Source organism: Cheilinus undulatus, linkage group 8, assembly GCF_018320785.1.
Source record: "Cheilinus undulatus linkage group 8, ASM1832078v1, whole genome shotgun sequence".
NCBI classification, from domain to species: Eukaryota; Metazoa; Chordata; class Actinopteri; order Labriformes; family Labridae; genus Cheilinus; species Cheilinus undulatus.
The window spans coordinates 18,724,654-18,746,281 of record NC_054872.1 but is presented as its reverse complement, the minus strand read 5'-3'; the positions used below and the strand labels follow the sequence as shown (position 1 = coordinate 18,746,281).

At 38.0% G+C, this 21,628-nt stretch overlaps 1 protein-coding gene across 3 annotated transcripts in view; it reads left to right on the top strand.

Annotated features, from left to right (window-relative positions):
* grb10b (growth factor receptor-bound protein 10b) overlaps positions 1-21,628 on the top strand; it is a 124,137-nt gene that overhangs the window by 35,300 nt on the left and 67,209 nt on the right. For 2 of the 3 annotated variants that reach the window (XM_041793208.1, XM_041793206.1), the window contains exons 3-4: positions 7,867-7,963; positions 19,456-19,768. In XM_041793208.1, coding sequence (XP_041649142.1) covers positions 7,867-7,963; positions 19,456-19,768 — 410 coding nt within the window. The remainder of the gene's footprint in view (positions 1-7,866; positions 7,964-19,455; positions 19,769-21,628) is intronic. The other variant, XM_041793207.1, reaches the window with a different exon arrangement.

Sequence of the window (21,628 nt, the reverse complement as noted above, 5' to 3'; positions counted from 1 at the left end):
ATCTATCCATGTGTACTGTGAGTGCTAAAAGCATTTACTGATGCTCTTTAACACATAAAATCCTCCATCTTTCTTGTTTCTAAGATGATTTGAACAGAGATACATTTGGGATATTTTGCATGTACATAGACAGTTTTTTTTAACTTGCAGTTTGGATGGCTGCTGCTACAGCTACAGTATCTAGACCCTAATGTACACATCCCCAAGTTACACTCACACGTGTACAGACACACATTCACTCGTCTGTTTGCGAAGCATTCAGCTATAACAGATGTACCTTGACTGGCTGAATGAGAAAACCCATTCACTGTGAAATTCCAGAGTTATGGCAGATTTTCCCCGATAAAAGTTCAGCAGCAATTCAAAACAGATTCAAGTGCAGATAACATTCATAGGTAACTCAGGGATTATATCACAGCTTTAATATTGTTGCTGTTGTATAATAGAGAGAAGCGGTTTAGTGAAGGTATGTGCAGTGTAGCAGATCTGATGTGGTAAAACAGAGCTGTAAATGTCAAATTGCTGCTGATTAAAGAAACCTTAATCCAGACAGTGCAGAACCTTTAACACTTTATAGGGTTATACAAATGTAACCTTTGCCCTCATGCATTATAAAACTAAACTCAAACTTGAGTGGACTAAACATGCTGTGTAAGCAAAGCTCAAGGAATCCTGTCAGCCAATATTGTCATGTATAAAAGTCCTGTATGCCTTCCAGTGTGTTATGCTTCTTCAAATCTATGTTGGATCTCGGCATAAATAAACAGAATCCAGCAGTGCAGCTTGATTTTAGCTGTGAGAGAGTCTGGGAGAGCTGGATGGTTTTATCTGGGGCTAAACATTAACAGAATCTGGTGTTATCTCCCATAACATTATTGTGTTCCAAGAAATCACAAAATTACATTTATTTTGCATGGGGGCTTCGGCGATGTGAGCTTTTCATTTGTTATGTTTGCCAACATTCTGTGTGAACTTACTATTGACACTAAAGTGACGGAGTTATATTTGCAGTTTGAAGCTGTCTGCCATCCGTTTCATTTCATCAGAGTTCAAGTTTACAAAATCAAAGAGTCCCTTCTTCCTCCATGCCAAGTTTCTCCAGGTCAAGGTCATGGACTTTGCTGAAGTTTACAGCAGCTTTTTAAAGAGGACATTGAAAACCCACTTTTTCAGTTCTATGCACATATACTGTATTTGGATATTAAGTATCTATTAAGGCGTGGCAAGTAATAGAAATTTTGATTAAATCGCAATAAGCCCTTCTGCAATTGTCAATTCACAGGTGCCAGATTTTTTAACCTGAAATGTGTGTCAAAATACCTGTTCATTTTTTTTTTCTTTTGCAGTAGACATGTTATTTTTATATGTTTTTCTTTACCAAAATGAGAATTAGATCGGGTTAGCAAAATGTATCAAAATAATTGCCATCAGATATTTTTTTCATAATCATTCAACCTGAGTTTAATCTATCTAATATTGTGTTGGTTATAACACAGAATGATTTGTTGTTTGTGTTTGTTGAAAATACCTAAGATAAGAAACGTATAAATAATTACATAACAAAACACAATTGGAAGATTGGGGGGCAATAGTTTATTTTCCCAGCTCGTTCAACTCTAACATCTGCCAACCCACAATATGTGCAACAAGGCAACCCAGTCCTTTGTGGTCTGCCTTTATCTGAAAACACAAAATCTGATAGTCTGTTCAGAATCTGCTCTCCATGTAACATCACAGTAAGTCATAAAGTAAAAGTAACTGCCTCTCACCTGGTGTCCCCCTCCACAGCTATGATGATATAAAAATGATGATGCCCTTAAACAAAGCAAATGACATCACATTTGCGATACGAGCAAAAATAGTTAGCTCTTTCTATCTAAAACCGATAAGCCTAGCGTTACTTCACGAAGGTCATACCCTAGCTGCGATCAGCTGGTAACCAGCCTCACCTCCCCCACCCCAGCCGCCTCCTTTATAGCTTAAAGCTTGTTGCACCCCCATATGCTGATTCATGCTACTATGGATTCATTGTTTCTGAAACAATTATATTGTTTTCAATGCACATGGTCTTATTTATGAAATTATTTATTGATTGAATTTGTCAAAAAATACACAAGATTAACCCACGGATAATCGCATGTTAAATTGCAATCGCAATATTTTGGGGAAAAAAATCGCAATTAGATTATTTTTGCAAATCGTCAGCCCTAGCAGGCACCACAGTGATGCAGGGGTTTAGCAAGAAGACTCCTGGTTGAATGATGCAGATATTACCAACAACATTAACATAAGAATTCTGTAATGTTTCACAAGGTGATTTAAAAAATCTCATTAACTCATATTTATGAAATATATGTCATAATCCAGATTGTCAGACTCTTAGCTGTGCTGTGACAGCAGCTCCAGCTCCAGCTGAGCTTCTCTGGTATAAACAAACAGATAAATGAAGCAGTAGAGCAGACATTAGTGTGACCTCCTGATCTCATTCTGGCTAATTATGTAAGAAGGGATTTTCGCTGGCTGTCTGCTGGTCATGTATAATGCAATGGAACGGTTTGCAGTGTGCTCTCAGCAAGCCTACAAGAAGTCTGTTAATTGAAAATGATTTTTAGGTCTGTAAAACTTTCTGAAGATGTTATTTTCTTTACATTGTTACATTCGAATTGGTTTAATTCACAGATAATGCATTTTAGCCTCTGAGCAAGTCGAGGAGTTATCATATTCAATCCCCGCTCACATTTAACCCCAGTCTGACCTCTCCTAAAGGCGTATCTCTTGACATGCGTCTCAGTCTTTTCCTTTTATTTTGAGGCTCGATCTCCAGACCTTTGTGTCTGTCCTGCTTTCAGTGCCTTCACCTCATCACTGGCCTTTTAATGACCCCTTTTAAAGAGCTGAACCCTCAACCCCTCACAGTTCCTTTTGACTTCATCAATATGAAAAGGCCCTTATATGCTCCCTGTCAAAATTTGGCCTACCCTTGGTTGTGTTTTACCCCGCTTTCAGAACTCATGCAACACGTGTGTGTCTGTGCGTCGGCTCCTGATCTTTTGTGTCTATGTGTAAATGAATTTGTGTGAAGCAGAGAGATTATGAGGGCAAAGTGAAAGAAAGGGGGGAAAAGAAAAAGTGCAAGCTTAATGTTTATACGTTTTCTCTCTTTTTGTACCCCCAATCTTTTAGGCTCCAGTAAACCTCAACCCTTCTTCTGCAATGGCATGGCTGAGAATTATGCAAAAAGGCTGGTATCTATAGGATAAACCCCCCAAGTTAACATTCTGTCAATTGTCTGTGGAGCTGTCAAAGGCTGTCTGGGGTTTGGAGTTTTTTTGGCAAGAATGACAAAAGAGATCAAGGTGTGCTTTAAAGGCCTTTTTAGTCCTTTTAGTGTGTTAACTCATTTACTCCCAGACAGCCATGTAAAGCTGCATTCAAGACCAGTATATGGTGTGAAACAGTTCCTGCGTTTTTGCTCAGTGAAGCTGAACCATGACCATCCTGTCCTGAACACAGACCCACACACACACACACACACACACACAACTGTTGTTCTGTACCATCCCATCAACCAACCAGCGTCCCAGTGCTGTTTGGGTGACTGAGTAGGGATCAGTCACAGTCTGGTAGCTGGACCCCCAGACGATGCGTGTCGATGATGGGGTTTGCTGTGTCACGGGGACAAATGGGGTGATGCTGTGGTTGTTTTACTGTTCCTTTTTTATTTCAAAAGAAGGTTAGTCCCATTAAGCTCCGAAATCTTTTTTCCGATGCGGCCAAGACGGCTGGAACTCTAGACAATACAGAGACGGAACAATGCAATGTAATGATTGGATGCGGTTGGGTTAGTTGGTATAGAAGGGAGGTTTGGAGGGGGGTGGTGGCGGAGGTGGACAGGACCCTATGCTGATGTTGAGCTTCCAGTTATATCTAGTGCAAGCTTAAAGTTTGCACCAGTATAGAAACTAGGGAGGGACGCCTGCAACTTCTTCTCCACTCAGCATAAAAGTTCTTCGGGCAGATGATGGATTATACAGATCCAAACTTTGCAGCTGAGCTCTTATTTTGAAGGATGGAGGTAACAGAGTGGGACACTTCTTCAGTCTCTGCTGTCACAGTGAGTCATTTACTTTGCAAAGCTCTTTAACTCTTATTAAAACGAGGATTGCCACAAAAAACAGCATTTCAGCTTGGATATGATGGCAACAAAAAACAAATAGTATTGATACCCATTTCACTAACACGACAACAACAATGTCCTGTTTTTAATTACCAATTAACAGATGGACGTCTGCACAGTTGTGAAAATATATTGCATAATTTTGTTACCTTAGCATTGATTATGTATTTATGCAATTTAGCAGTACTTTCTTATTGGCTTGTGCCAGCTCTTCCAAAAGTATGACTGAAAATGTGCAGGGTTTTTCAAATCATGGAAGTTTTTTAAATTTGTAGGTTTTGGGGTCAAAGAGTATTGAACATTTTTTTATCCTTAGTTCGTATGAATACTTAACATGTCTTCACGTGCTTAGTCTTCAACACGTATGGCCTATTTTGAGCTTTAAAACTGAATCATTTCTGACAGAAAATGCAAAATCCCCAAAACAAAGTCAATTTCAGTAGAAAACAGTGTTTATTTGAATATTTGCATTCCTTTTTAGTATAAATAGGTGCTTTTGTATCTTGTGTGTAATCTTAACTTATGATATTACTACAGGAAGCCTGGACCAGCCTCAATGAAATAAAACAAGACACATTATATTTTAAAATAGGTCTCAAAATTTCACAACAGGCACCTGGACCATTATCATATAGTCTTATTAAATTAGTGACTCTGGAGGCAACGAGAATATCTCAAACAGACATGAGTTAGACAGCATTTATCATGACAAAAATAGGTGTAATAACTCGTACAGTAGAGAAAAACTGTGAAAAAAACCCCGGCGCTGCCTGTATTGTGTGTCAGAACTGTAAATGAGGCAGAACAAGTAACCGCAACAGCTTTTATTACGGCATCAGAGGAGGTCTGCTGCAATACAGAGACACAGGGTTTTTTTTTTTCTCTCTTTTTTTTTTATTGAGCAGAGTGGGCCGCCCCAGGACGTTCTGTTCCCACTCGTGCTGTCAGGCCCTGAGCGGGACATTCCCCCACACGTACATCCAAACACAATGGATAACCCACCAGTGAACTATGTAGAAGTTGTGCATCTTGGAAACCTGTCAAGATAGAATAAGCTTGTGTAAATTTTTACCTTTTTAGAGGTGATTTGATTCTGAGATTTATATTGAGCACTTTTGTCGTGACTGTGAGAGTAAAGGAGAGAGAGAGAGGTCGATTGAGGACATTGTGGTTAAATATTATCTCCTGTGTTCTACACACCCAGCTATGCCATTGTCATACATGCAGTGTAGAAACAGCAGAGATTATCGTAGGTCATCTTTTAAGAATTTTTATACTTTATGTACTACTTTATATTATCATTAATATTATTATGGCACTTGCTACTTGCTGCGTCTAAACAGTAGGGCTTAGCTATATTGGAAAAAATAAATATTTGGATGTATTTCTTTAGGCAACATAAAAAAATGTAGTTGTTGCAAACAAATGCATTGAGTCTCTATAGGCTTAAATAATCAGTTTGAATCGTTTAATCATTTTTAAAATTTTGGACTTTAAAGTCTTTTTTTATCTCCTCCCTGCACTTTATGAAAAAATGAGATGGTGTTTTTTATTATTGTGACAATGGTATGACATGATAAACTAATACTAAAGAATCCCTAATAGCTTTAGCTATAGCTGTATGTAATTTTCTTATAAATGCAAAACAAATCAAGCATTTTTCACCTCCAAATTTAGTAATACTTATGCCAAGCGTAGCTGATAGCTGAGAAAAGCATAGCTTGTTTTAGCAAAATAGACTCTTATTTATTGCAATAAATCCTGACTTTTGTGATCTGTTTCTTACAAAAGCTCTTTTTTAAGATTTATTTTTGGGGCTTATTATGATTTTTAGAGTAGAGAACAGTGGAAATAGACAGAGACTGGGAAAAGAAAGCGGGGGAAAAACATGCAGGAAAGAAGCCACAGGACAGACCTCTAGGTCATGTGCCCCATAGTGCAATAGCGCATTTTGGGATAATAAAATTGCAATTGCTGTGCAGCCCTACCAAGGAGTAGTCTTCTTAGTTTTGCTGTGTGCTTTCTTTAGGTTGTTTCCTCTATTACTGGGTTAACCATACTGAACCATACAAAACTGTACTTAATCAAACTGAACCACCTGGTGTAAATGCAGCTTCTGTCACACTGCAATTTAATTCCATTGTATTTACGTCACTGTAACGTTTTGCCTTCACTACGAATGTTGTAAAGATGTAACGGAGACAAGGCAATCTCAACTTTGTCACATCTTTAGTGTGTTTACAGAGGTGTTGCAGGAAAGAAATTGATATCAGCTAAGGCAGCAGGGGAGTGCTGTGCTGTTTGCACTGTGTGTATGCATGTCTCACTGTGTATGCATGTTGACAGCTGAAATGTACTGACGAGGACACGTAATATCACGCCATCACAGTATTAGGATGACTGTAACGAGGTGTAAAGGCAGTAAAGCTTTTTGCGGCACTGTCTCAAAAATGAACCACCATTGGGAGCGCAGATTGTCGAGTGGTTTAAGGCGCTACCCATGTACGCAGGCGGCCCGGGTTCGAATCCAGCCTGTGGCCCTTTACCGCATGTCTCTTCCCTGTTTCCGAGTCTATCCACTGTCCTTCCTCTATCAAATAAAGGCATGAAAAGGCCCAAAAATAAATCTTAAAAAAAAAATGCACCACAATTATTTCATGAACCGCTTCAATGTGACACCTGGGTCAGTTATTCATGAATTTTTTTTTTTTTTTTTTTTCATGGAATAGTGTATGCACTGGAGACTTTGCAAATATACAGTGCTTAAAATCAAATTGCATCTTTACTCTTGGACAACTATAATTAAAAAGATATATATATGCAAAATGCATTTAAATTAAATATTGAAATAACTATATAAAGGAAAATCAATAAACAAGTATCCTAGAGGACATCTTACTGTAGTTTTAACTCACATTTTATAGCGATCTGCTGGTTTTAATTTTCTTAAAACATCTGTTTGCAACATGTCCCTCATTAATCTAAAATAAATCCAGAAAGTAGTTTTCTTTAACTGAAATGCCACAAATTAATCTGATAGTGGCAGATAGCCAACATGAGCTGCATCTGACTGCATCATAATGGGCTAAAATCATGACCGTGATACCAGCCTTTTATCTGATAGGTAAACTGTATGCATGCTGAGTAAGAAGAGCATTCCTGTTATTATTACTCTTTTTTTAATCGAATTATTGTGACAAATTTAGACTTTCGCCAAGTTTCATTGCTTGCACTCGTATTGAGATAGCAATAACATTGGGCCTAATTGCACAACCCTGTTCTCTTGGTATAGTGTTTCTTGCAATGTTGTAGGGTGGGGGCTGCTATTCACATGTGTTTGTTTTTGTTTAAATGCTTTATTCACTGTTAGGGGATTTTATACCTTTATAGTTTGTGTTTTTTTTATTGTTGATATATGTTTTTAAAAATAAAGAGATAAGAGCACATGCCTTTGCACTGTACTGCTACTTATGCACAATTGTTCATTGCACTGAATTGCTCTTTACAGGAATACGCTTATGGCTTGTCTTTTTTAATCTTTAAAACAAATAGCCTACTTACATTGCATTTCCTTGTTTTTTTTTTGTTTTCCAGATATAATTCTTGGGAAAGATGGATGAAATATTGTAGAAAAATGTTCTTATAGATTAACAAAATGCTCTGTTTTTCTTTTCCTTCTCATCTCTCAGCAGGACAATATAGACCGGACCTCCAATCACAGACAAGCGGATCTCATTGGTCCGAGCTTCCAGCAATCAGCCAGTCGGGGTTCTCCAAGCCATCAAGGTTGGTCTTTGGCTATCAGTAGATATGCTGCGGTACTTTGTTTGTGTAATAAAGCATGTACAATATTCTTTAGTTACACTGTTGTTGTATGACGCAAAGGACATGCCAAAGGGCACCCGCTCGTACATCAAGATACATGTGATTTAATGTTGTATTACATTGCAACCTACTGGGACTTAGTGTACACTGAGCTGGTGTAACATAAGCCTGGTGTGTATTGTCCATTTATTTTCATACATGAGAAGGTCATAGATATGACCCTGGAGTCTGGTGCAACCACTGTGTTTGTGTCCGTGTGTCTTTTAGTTATTCCTGTGCAATGTGTGGAGAGCGGCTTGCTGCTCATTATCCTCCTGTGGTCGGGCAGCGGGTTGAGGGCGATAATATATATTTGGGTCTCTTCCGCTGTAAACATTTCAGCAGTTCAAAGTGTGATGTGCGTGGACACAGGGTGCCATTATAATTACGCCGCCTATCTAATTGTGCCATACAGGGTTCATCCATGACAATCGGAGCATGAGATTTAAGCACAATATTGGCTCAGCATGGGAGGTAAGGGCGGGGAGTCTGCAGGGACTCGAAGACTAAATTAGAACGCTTGGCCCTGGCATGAGAAATAAATGGAGCAGAAATTACATTGTCATTTTACAGAATCAGCCAGGACAGAGGGAACTTAGAGGTACGGGGAAGCAGACGAATGGAGATGGTTTTAACTAAGTAACGTTTTTGTTTACACTGTCTGATCAATGATATTTTGGGAGCATACACAGTGTTCACCCCATGTCAGGTGTATAGTTTGAGCCTGAGTAATGAGCCTGGACAAGACATTTTTTCCAGGCCTTATTCCATCTTCTCTCACCCCTTATTGAAGGTTTATGAAGTAATTGGAAACTGTATAGCCTATAGTCAATAATCTGCTACTTCCAAGTCTCACAAGCTACATTACAAAGTCTGTATTATCTGAGAAGAGATTTAGCATTTAGCCTCAGTACTCCTGGTGTTATTAGTGGTAAGATTATCCTTGCTGACGTAGTTTAACTTGTTTTCCAGTAAACCCACTCTTTAATACTTTTTGGACTCTAATAGAGCCACCAGCTACTTGCTGTGTTTTTTTTACAAAGCTAGACCGGTCATAAACCTATTAACTTTAGAGGGAACAGTACGGCTTTGTTGGAACATGAACGGCTATTATTTCACATGTTTGGAATGAGATGTGATTGAGCGGCTTATCGGGGCATTTGCAAGGCAATATTTGATGTCTAGAAATAGAAGTTTCTCCACAGGATACTCCAAATGTGTAAGCCATGGATTGTTCCATGCACATAATAATTTACTGAGCAGTTGAAGGTTTTAGAAAGTTTAATATGGTTTGCCCAGCTGCGGTCTTTCTTTAAATAACTATGAAAAATGATGAGGACACATTGTCCCGAGCCGGGGCATGACACATATGTGAGTCCTCTCCGGTCTCTCGCTGATGCGATGTCACAGGCTTGCACTGTGCAAATGCTGTCTCCTCTTTGTTGTTTTTCTCAGACACACGCCAGAGTGACTTCAGTCCCATAGCTGAGTTCATTGTGTCTCAAGATTCAGACCTTGCTCTCTGCACGAAAGTCTTGTTAGGAAATACTTTCATACCAAAGGAGTTGTGGGTGTATGGTTAATTTTATTATTTTCAAAAAATAGAGTTTGTCTCTTCTTGCCTCCGGATAAATGATCTCGAACAACCATGACAAAGGTTGCAGTGCTCTTAATTTCTAAGCATACTCTCTGAGCAAAGTTGGCTCAGCAGAGTTAGTGCAGTTTTCATCTTACTGATAATGACCAAATAGCTGATTGACCATCAGATTTGATTTGATATTTCAGTGATTTATGCTCATCTTTTAGGACTAAGTAGTTTTGATAGTGTCTCTGCAACATGATTTTACATTTGGGTGTTTATACACATACAGTGGCTTTTAAAATAAGTCCAAGATATATCATCTCAAAACTTTTTCCAACTGTAATGAAGCCTTTAACATTTACAACTTAGTAGGGGGAACCAAGCAAGATCTTTATGGATGAATTTAGGGATGCACGGATACCAACAACAGTATTGGGTATTTTTCGTGATACCAAGCCAAAGTACTCACACTTGAACTCATAAAACACTGCAAATACTCTACTCTGTATCATTTTAAAGCATTATGTTAGCCTCTCATTATGTGAGTGTGGTGTCAAAGTTGGAGCCATGTCTGCAGTTTGGTAACATTTTATCATAAATGAGCATGACGTTGTAGAGGAGAATGAAAACTATGCACTGATGAATTGTTAAGAGGAAGGATGAAGAACATCTGAGGAAAATCAAATGAACTTTCAAAAAAATTTTAATAGCAGCTATGATATTTTTTACTGCTGCACAGGGTAATAATGTGCTATTGCAATTATACTGGACAATATTGCAGTTTGCGACTGTAATTATGCTATGCTTACATGGAATAATGAGTCTACTTGCTTAGTTATCAAGAAAAATGAAGAGAATAATGATGGTTTTGAAGTGTGTATCCCTCAACTCAAGGCATAAAAATATTTAGTTGCATGAAAATATAAAACCTGAAGTTTCTGCAGTGCTGCTTTAAAAAAAAACTTGATATATAAAAAAAAAAGGTTTTTCCTTTTTTGAAATAATGATACTTTTACAAAGTGCTATAGTGGCACTACTGTAAACTTAGAGGCCTTTGCAAGCATTGTTGTAAACCTCCAAAATACTACACAATGCAAAAATCATTGCAGCAGCCTTTTATGCGATTATGGAGTAGCACAGCCTGATAATGCGATCAGATTAATTGTGCAGCACTTTGTACCAGTGAACACCCAATTGTTGGTACTTGTACTCATACTTGGTCTGGGAAAATGTGGTATTGCATCATCCCTAGATGAAATTGTAAACAAAAAAAAACACTTGCATAATTTTGTACACCTCTAGAATAATACTTCGTTGAAGCACATTTTGATTTTATTAAGTCTTTTTAGGTGGAAGTCTATTTGAAGCTAAATTCAACTACACAAAGCATGGTGAAGGCAGTTTCATGCTTTGAGGCTTTTTTTTCTAAAGATACATATTTGGGCTTTTTTCACCTTTATTGACAGAAGAGGATAGTCAGAAACAGGGTTCAGAGAAAGGGGGAGAGACACGCAGGAAAGGAGCCACAAGCCCACACTTGAAGCTGGGCCACCTGCGTGCATGGGGTGCCACCTAACCTCTAGGCCATCTGAGCACCCCTCTGAGGCTGGTTTTCTTCAGCTTGAACTGAAGTTAACTGTTAGAAACTGTCACAATATTTACAAAGATCCAACATTTAATGCACCATGAGCACAACATTATGCAACATTAAGCAAAGTTTAATTGCCAGGAAAAAGAAAAAAAAAAAAACAGCCTTTTACCAGGCAGAAACCTCCAGCAGAACCAGACTCGTGTTGAACAGCTATCTGCCTAAAGCTTTGTTAGGGATGAGGGGGTTAGAGAGAGAAAGAGAGAGAGAAATTGATGGAGACAAAGAGAACAACAACACTAACAATAAATCATGCTGAAGGTTTTGCTCTGCATTTCATGTCTGTAAATGAAGATCTGACCTCAAGTTATCTTGTTATGCCTATACAGAGGGACAGTGACATGTCATGAACATTGGCATACAGAATTAAGTGCATAAAAAATATGCAAACTTATAGCCGCAGCACAGGTATGAAATTGCTGGAAAGAGTAGGGCTTAAGGAAGGGTCATTTGTGCAGTTTACAAGGTGTTGTGAAAGACATAAGCAAATATCTGTAGTAGTAGATTACTACTGGGATTGCTTACTACACCTTAGAGTAAGAGTTGGTGTAATAATAAAAGCCTAAGTTAGAGGTGGGTCAACTAGAATCCAGCTTACAAGTGTAAAATAGCAGGATAGAGCAGATAGATCAAGAAAGTCTTAATTCTGTCTGTAGAATGACTTAAAAGTAAAAGTCCAGCCATGCCAACTGATATTTGAGGGCTAATGACGCGTGGTTTAAAGTTAATGTTAACATATACCTGCTAAAATGCTTAGATTTTTTTGAATGCTAATATTTAAGCAAGTAATGATAACTACAGCTTTAGATGAGCATATAGCTTTGGGATACTAGAAATAAATGACCTTGATTTAGTAAATATTTGGCTATACTGCACTCAAATATTGGATGGATTGGATTTTGATGATATAGAGAAAAAGTGAATCCAGTTGATGAAGTCTTTGATCAGCTGCTATCTTTAAAAAGCTATTGTTGAATAATTAATTTCTTTTTGAAATTTAAAGTTTAAATTTAGAATCAAATAACATAACATCATCTTCTGACACTGCAAAATAAAATGTGCCATTGTGTGAAGTAAACCCCCCGATTACGTGGTCCCGCTCACCCCATTTGAACCTACTCTCCTTTTCTCCTTTTTTCTTGTTCCTGTTCCAAAGTTTCCCCCTAAATGAGATTCTGTTCTGTTCTGTTCTCCATCCCTCTATTTACTCCCATCCCTCCTCTTCGTGTTCACCTCTGTTTTGCCCCCTCCCTCCTCCTGTTTCCCACTAAAAATTTCCGCACTCTCCCTTCCCAATCAGGAGGCTTGTCCCTTGGTGGGTGTGTTGCTCTGTCACCACTGGTATTGTGCTCCCCGGTGCAGAGCCACGCTTTACAGTTTAGACTTGCTCTGTCTATCCGCCCACTGGTCCTTCTGAATGGAAACCCCTCTACTGGGCTTGTGTTATCCCCCTTGTGTGTCTCCTGTATGTGTGTGCACTGTATACCCCTTACATTCCTCTTCTCTGGTTGCCCTTCTCTTTGTTTTTAACCAGTTGATAAAGTTGAAGTTTAAAGTTGATTGAATCAGTATGAATGAATAAAAATGCACAGACTACATTCCTGGGTTAAAGAAAAACAAAGAGCCATATGGGTCTCCTTTCAAAACAATAGTTTTGTTTTGGCCTGACCTTTTGCTAATGATCAAAAACATTTTAAGCAGCTTTCATGCAGATTCTTACCAGACTTGACTAGTGTAACCGTTGGTTAATACTGTATTAATATGGCTCAGACGATAGAGGGAGCTGGGGCTATTTTTACCCCTAATTTGACTGGTTCTAGGTTCTTAAAAGGGAAGGGAACTCAAGCCATGGGAGAAAATAAACAATGAGGAAATGAGAACAATACTGCCAGTGTTATCCTTTGACCCATCAGGGTTTTTTTCTTTGGTTATGACTTTTACAGTGGAGTTTAGGCCTATAAAAAGAACAGATGGGGTGATAAAGGAAAGCTGTTGGGACAAAACAAGCATCATAAAATCACATGGTCATCGTTCCCTTTTTCTTTAGCTTTTTAATTGACCACAGAAAGAATCAGCTGATAAAGAAAATAAACATCAAAATTGTCACAAGTAAAAATCAGTTATAGTATGATGGTGCAGTATGAACCAAACACCTTTAAGGGGATAGGATTTAGAATAATCTAACTCAGCCTTTTACTTAACTTCAGTGCACTGCAGCCCAATTTGAGACCTGAGAAGCTTTTTGGGACCACCAAAACCTTCATTCAACCATAATATGACACTCCTTCTCATTTTTATTTCATAACAGAGGAGTTCAATACAGATGGCTAGTTTTTAGAGACATCAACATAACAAGTGTTTGCATAGTCATTAAGTATAATTAATGAGCCATCAGTGTTTATTTTATTTAAACAGGAATCTACAAAGCCACTCACATGTTCTTTTCTAGTACTGATTTCTTAGAATATACAATGCTTAACAAATTTATTAGACCACCTGTCATATTTGTCTCAGAGACCATCCAGGATCATGAAGTGCTTTAATGCGGACTCTTTCATTTTCAGTGAGCTCTCCATGTTTTACCATTTTGAACAGGAATGAGGGATTTCAAACTGAATTGACCTTTTTATACCCAACTTTGAGCCAACTCACTGGGCTTCTCTGAGAAGTCAGAAATGAATCAAGCATAACATTCAACTGCAAGTAAATAACTATAATTTAACATATTAATCAAGAAATAAAAATGTGATTTACTATTTTTTCAGTTTTTTGTAAACCAGTACATTTTGAAAATTCATGGATAACAATAGGCTAATAATTATATTTTAGCATTAAAATATCATTTGGGTTAAAGAGCTTCTACATATTGGTGTATTAACCATTGCAGAAACATAAAAAATGATTTTGTTAATTACCAATGCTGTTACTTTAGGGCAGCTGTGGCATAAGCTTACACCTTACTTTGGGTGGTGGTCTAATAAATTTGTTAAGCTCTGTACGTTGACTCCATAACCATTTCTTAGTAACGTGTAGTATGCAGCACAGTAGGATGTTTAGTGTCACCAGTTAATTCAGCACCAGTTAAACCACGACACTCATGGAGAAGTAAATGTTGAAAAGGTAACATGTAAGTTAAATCTTCTGGCTATATTTTGTTAGTTCAAGGAGTTTAACAAGCATTTGAATATGTAACAGGAATTTTATGATCATTTAAAACTCGATTTAAATGTTTGAAATTATGTTTATGGTTCTTATGTAAGGTAAATGTTTTGTGGCCCAACTGCAGTACCCCAAGGGCCCACCAGTGGATCCTGTCCCACATTTAGCATTGATCTAAATAAAGGATCGGTTAAGAGAAATGATTTTCAAGATAAGAGTCAGTTTCCTTTGTTTTACCCGCAATTAATCTCAATGTAATTGTTATCACAGTATCATCAAACATTAGCAATGATCACATTGCAAAGTCTGAATTTATTGCAATAAAAACAAAAATGTATTTAAACTTGTAGCCCCTTCTTATTCAGCACATTTCAGACATTAGGTCAGCCATGAAAACATGAAAAGAAATGTTTCATTTATAATCTTTGGTTAAGGGTTTGTTTTGTTCTGTGCAAGAAATAAGTGGGTATAATTGTCTGCAATTGCTTCTTTAAAGCGTTTCTTTATCATTATTAAATGCACGTGAAAAAAATTATTATGCAAGTAAAATGTTTTGAAATATCAATAATCAGTTGAAAAAGCAGCTGGAAAACTCATTTAATTCCATGTTTATCTCATGAAATTATCTATTTCAATTTGCACTTGAGCTTAAAACACAAATGTGGGTATTATAATGGATCATGAAAGCAACATTCTTTTTTCAGAGAATTACTCATAATCAAAGTAGTCAAATTGTGAATATCCAACAATTTAACAATCTGGCCCTTTGGCATTTACAATAAAATCAATGCGGCCCTCTTGGCAACCATAGTTTTACCATCCCTGCATTAGATAGAGGCTAAAGTATAATGGCCATAGTTGTGACGGGTTTTGATGCAGCTCAGATAAAGCTCAGCTAACCCTTAGGGTAGACCTGGGTGATACGGCCTCAAATTTATGTCACGATATGAGATATATTGTGATATTTTGAAATCTCTTCTAAATCCCTGTATGTTTATGTTACACTAATATGATAATAATCAAAGACCTTTCTAATTCCCCTATAGTCTTTAATTGTGAATGGAAAGTTAAAATGTTTTTTTTTTCTGTTATGTTTACTATTTTTGATTATGAAAAATGATTATTACTTTCCTCATCAAGAAAAACAAAGCACTCCAGTCTTGCCCACCCACTCAGGCTCACAGCTTTGATTACATTAGTCACGTTTTCTGTGCCGATGCACACTTGAGCAGTTTATGATAAGTTCCATGAGAACGTGTTTCAGACTTTGAGCAAGGAGTTCTCCTGTGTGCTCATCAGGAAAAAGCTTGTCTGGAGGAACAAGCTTTTTAACTCCCAGTCATCTGTGTATTAAGCATGCTGGACCACATATCCATAGTTGTGGAGAGGGGGCCACATTTATTAGCTGCTGAGCCACCTTCTCTCCAATGTACAACTCTGGCAGGGAGTTTACAGAAAAAAAAAAAAAAATAAAACTTTTGGTTGAGTGTCTTTGATATTTCTAAATCCTGGTTTTTCAACTACACTTAAACTTTGGTGATGTGTAGTAGTGCGTGCGGAAGAGTTTTCTGGATCAGCAGGGGAACAGGCTGTCTGCTATGAGAGAGGCATGTAGGAGACTGTGGGAAAGTGAAACTCCAGAGAGAATTCCATGCTGAAGATTTATGCTTACACGCAATTTATATATTTTTTTTATTTTATGCACCTCATATGGCAAAAGCTATGAAATGTTAAGTACACATGATATATCACCCCCCCACCTCAGAGTAACAGATGCCAATTTAGCTGGGGAAAAATGCTTTTAGGTTTTATTTTGGATTCAGGGTGAATATTTTCCAACCACTGTTTTATAAAACAGTCTGAACTGCAAAGAGGTACAGTACTGAAGCCTTAAAGTTGAGCTAATATGCAATTTTTTTATGTTTGTTTATGTATCACTCTATATGTTAGTGCAATATTTAGAAAAGGCTATTACTCATTGCAGTTTTTCCATATATCATGCTGACTCAAATTAATCAACCTCTGGATGTGTCAATACCATTTTCTTTTGCAGTTCATCAAAGTAAAACAGAATGTTGACACCAAGGCTGCAAGTTACAGCAGACTGTCCATTTATTGCACTTCATATCACTATTGCAATGTTGAAAACTGTTATTGCACATTACATATAGTACAATCTCACACCGTGCAAACCTGTGTGCTAAAATGATAAAGTTAGGAACATTTTGATAATTTAATGTTCAGGGACTATATCCATGTTTGGTGCCAGCATTTGTAAAGCAACTGAATCACAGCTGCAAAATCTCAGCATCCACACGATGCAGTCTTTAACCCTCTGTGCTCTCTGAGCTGCTCTGGTAGCTAGAAGGTCTTATCAATGGCTCTAATGTGGCAAGCTCTGATCATTAGATAGAAATAATCCTGTCAGTCAAATCATCTGGCATAACTTTGTTTTCTTTACTCCAGGTCAAGTCAGTTTTCTCCATGGTTCAAATCTTTACAAGTTAAATCCTGCGTGTGCGTGCCTGCCAGCAGTCTGTCATCAATCTGTCTGTCTTACACCCGTGTACATGGCGCAGGCCTTTGTTTGCCCATTTGTGACATGCATAGGTGATTGGAAGCCATGACTAATAATGGCACAAAAATCCTACGTCCGTGAGCGATTGTGTGGGTTGTGTTTTCTCTTTTGTATAAAAACAAATCTGTCATACCCCTTGTGAGGCCAATCTAGGTCAGAATCAAGAGGAAATATATTTTGTCTCCCTAGCTTGAGGGCATGTCCCACCTAGTGAGAATGATGGATGATGAGCAGATGATAGATTTGATAGATTTGAGGTAAAGCACTTTTTGGATTTTTTTTTTGATGCAGTTTCTTTTCTAACTCTAGATACCGTTCTGATTATGTTGTCCTGAAAAAGTTATCTTTATATTTTTGTAAGTGCTTCTGCTTAAGCCTGACAATGTTACTCCATCCTATGAGGTGTCTTTCCCTGTCCTTAGCCTTATGTATGGCCTTGTATGTGTGGTATATAGCTCTTAGCTCTCCAGGCTATCTATAAGTAGCTGCTGCAGCTTACCTGTCACTATTAATACCTACAGATTAACCACCTGTGGTTCAATGTCACCCGTGATACAGCTACCTGACACGTTTTCAGGAAAAGCTCTTCACTTTAGATTTAGCATGTAGCTATTAGCATCAAAGCTGGAGAAAAAGGGCATACCACTTCAGTCAAAGGAGGGGGTAATTTCTCATCTACTAGCCTGTGGCTACTGCCTTTGTTTATCCCTTTGTAACTGCTTCTTTAAAAAAAAAAGGTCTGAAAAAGTCTACAGAAAACTGATTCTATATCAGACTCACTTTTTAAGTCAGTACTTTTACACTTATATCAATCAGATTGTTTTCCAGTGTCATCCTTCTGCTGAGCAGTGGGAGTTATAGCTGCTTTAGAGTGGCATGACCCTCACACCACCTCTCATGATCCAGCTGTCAGCTGTCCTGCACCATGAGCTGTCGGAAACTACGTGAGTCATACAGGACATGGCACATTTTAAGCCCTAGAGTTGTGACTGCATACTGCATGATTAAAATCAAGAGCTGGAACTGTATGCATCCATTTAGTAATTTGAACAGCTTTGATTTTTATCAAAATGTTTAAAAAAATAGGATTTCTCTGGCTGAATAAGAATTATGTCATAGTATCAGAAAAATAACTAACACAGAGAATCTCAGGTGTTAAAATAAAGGGAAAACAAAGATAAACACTGCTAAATGGCCCTTTTGCAGGTCAAAACTGCAGTAAATATTGATAATCTGCTTAACATAAAAGCTGTTTAGAAAATGGAAATACATATAGAAGAAAGTTTGTTTAAAACTCAATAAGAGACTCTCTGTTAGCAAAGGTCTTCTTCTTCTCTTCTAATATGTCTCATTTTTAATTGATAGTATTTAAATGTCCAAAGATGTGTATATGTGTATGGGATTCCCTCACATGAACCCCACTCACTCAGTGCCTCCTGCCTGCACCAGTAGAGCTTGTCTCCCCCTAGTGGTAAGCCTGTGTCCTACAGTACAGTTGAGGGATCTGGAAACAGAGATTTGATGATGAATTTATGAGATAGAATCCTCCTCTATAATGAAGAATTATTAATCATAAGATGAGTCACAGCAGCAGATTGTAATTTAAAAAGAGCAAAGTTAGGCACCCGCTTCGCCCTGATGATAAAACTTTCACAGCGTGAAGCAATTAGGAGAGTGAGCCTCCCCTTCAATCGAGCTGGCTTCAAACTTTGATTCAACATGCTGCTGGAGTCGGTTGAAAAATTCACTTCATGAATTTAAATGTGCCTGGAGGTTTTCACAGCGGCTTTGAGGATAGATTCCCCCGTCTGAGAAGAATTCCACCTCCTGCCTTTAAAGACCTTTAAAAGCAGAATATTTGATATATGCGGTGAATTTAGAGCAGATTCTTACAGCACGCTGCCTTTGCTGTGAACCCTAGTGGTAAGAGTTGAACTGTGGTACAGGCAGGTTTGTACTCGTACCTGTTATCCCTGGAGATTTGGCTCACAGGGCAGCACAATGTACATCATCAAGATAGTCATGCTGATTGAGCACTCTGGCAAAACTGGTTACCAGTGTGTGTGTTTGTACATGCTTTTTTTCTTCTTTTTTAGTCTTAGAATAAAGGTGGTGCAAAGTGGGGTCACAGGTTCAAATCCTGGCCACAATGAAATGATGGAGTGGCTGAAATAGAAAAGGGAAAATCCAGACAATATCCAGAGACTTAGCTTTTTTTAATGTGCCTTAAGTTTTTTAATTTAGAGCTGCAGACTTTCTCTTTTATTTTGTTTTATTGGAGTGTATTTCCAGCCTCAGTGATGCGTTTCCTGCTCCACACTGTACTTAGTCAACTTCTTCTTGGCAGATTAGAAACCATTTTCCTCATTTAGTTTTAAAAAGCACTAAGTTTTCAGCAGTTCCCTCTTTGAATGTGTTTCCCACTCTGTGTTTTTTTTTTTCTGCAGAGGATGATGTCGATCTGGAGGCCTTGGTGAATGATATGAACTCTTCGCTGGAGAGTCTGTACTCCACCTGCAGTGGTCAGCAAACAGAGTCCACCCCGCTACTGCACAATGGACAGACCTCTTCCACACACCACCACCACCACCACAACAACCATCAGCAGCATCACACACAACACAACCAGCCTCGGCAGGGTCAGCACTCGCATGCTTTAAGCCACGTCTCTCCAGAGCCGCCCTCGTCCTCCTCATCATCCGCCGACTCGCCACAAAGTGGACTCAGAAGATCGCAGCCCATGCACATTCTCGCTGTCAGGTAGGTGTTTGAAGAGAGCCCTGTGTGCAGATCCTTAATCCACATTTGACTGGTTATTTCAGTGACACATTTTCACTGTTGATTATACACAGTTTTAAATTTAGGGTATTTGAGGGGTACAAAATTAAAACATTCAGAGACCAGTCAAAATAGAGACTATTCCTTTAAAACCTACTCAATTACAGCATCTGCTGGTAAACGAAGTGAAGTTGGTTAATAAGTGGGGCTAACATGAGCAGTGCTAGCACAATTAGCCTTCAGTCCTCATCACAGGTTGATGTCAACATGCTTGTTTTCCTTTTACATCGCTCCAGTTCACTATTGCTGAACTGCTCCTGCTTCAAGATGCCATCTGTTTACTGGGCTGGTGTAAATCTGGCCAGTAGAGTATTATGGCTGCATCTGTCCATTTAGAAAAAGAAGAGTTTAAATTAGGGCTGTTACTCGATTAAAAAGATTAATCAAGTTAATCACATCACTATGCTGTGATTAATCATGATTATTCACAGCATTTTTTAAAATAGTTTAAGTTATGTTTTTAGATTTTTTTAAGGTTGTTAATATCATGTGTTTTATTTTTTATTTCTATGTACATCACATTGAAAGTGCTGATCTGAGTCCTTATCAATAGCACTGTGGATACTGTCTTTAGTTTGGTGGAATGACAAAATAAAGGCAAATATTCAAACTACAAGTGGTCTTAGCTGACTAGTGCTTGAGTTAAAAAGTTATTATGATTCAGTCTTTCACATCTTTTGTATATCCCTCAAACAAAAACACATATTCACAACTGTATTTATTGAAGTTTCTCATCAAAAACTAAATATTCCCATTTTTATGTGACATTTGAACACATAACAGATAGAGTACAGTCGTCTAATTTACTGAGTTTACCTGAACACATCATATTTTCCATCTTCAGCTTGTAAAGTTTGCTAATTCACTTCAATCTTGCCAATTCCACTGTGGATTTCTACACTGAATTAATATTGTTAACAAATAGGACTTGCAACAAAGTTTTGGAGCCCTTTTCAGCATTTTTCTGAGCACTTGAAGAAGAAAACTGTCCTGAAACAGCTGAAGAGAGTGGTATGACCATGGCTTGATTCTGTGTTGTTGTTAGCATCTTTGCGAACATTAGCAAAGATGCGCTTTGCCCAAAGGTGGTACTTAAGACCCGTTGTGCATCGGTGTAAAGACAGTTCATCACTGCAGCACGTACCCAAAATTCTGGTTTTATCTTAACTTCTATTTGCCAGCCTTTTTTTTTTTTTTTTTTTTTTTAAATTGCCATGAAGCAGACCTGGGTCTGTCTCCTCACCCATCACTACTAGCTGTGTCCAACCCCCCTCTCACCTCTTCATCCAGGCACGTAAACATCCGCGCTGAAGGACTATGGGAGCAAGTCGGGGTCAAACTTAGTCATACGATTAAATTGCATTATTATTTTTTAACACGTTAAGGTTTCAAGATTAATCACAAGCATTAACGTGTTAATGTTAACAGCCCTAGTTTGAATCGATAAAAAAACTACCAATAACCACAAACTGTATGATTAAAAACATTGGCATAGTTACTGCCTTAGCACTTTGAACTTCACTTTTGGAGCCCTGAGTCAACCATTTTGACTTTAACTGTCTTGTTTTCTGTTTTGGTAAAAGAAGTGACTATGTCTGACATCATGGGATGCTGTGTTTTTATGATATTCCGTTTTATGCTGCCTTGGTGGAAACTTGTCAATCAAATGTAGCCACACCTTAAAGCATACTTTGCTTTAACAGTTGTATTTTCAACAGAACCATCATCGTCATAAATTAGCATCATGCTGGGGTGATGTAAACTGAAATTATTGAAACCATT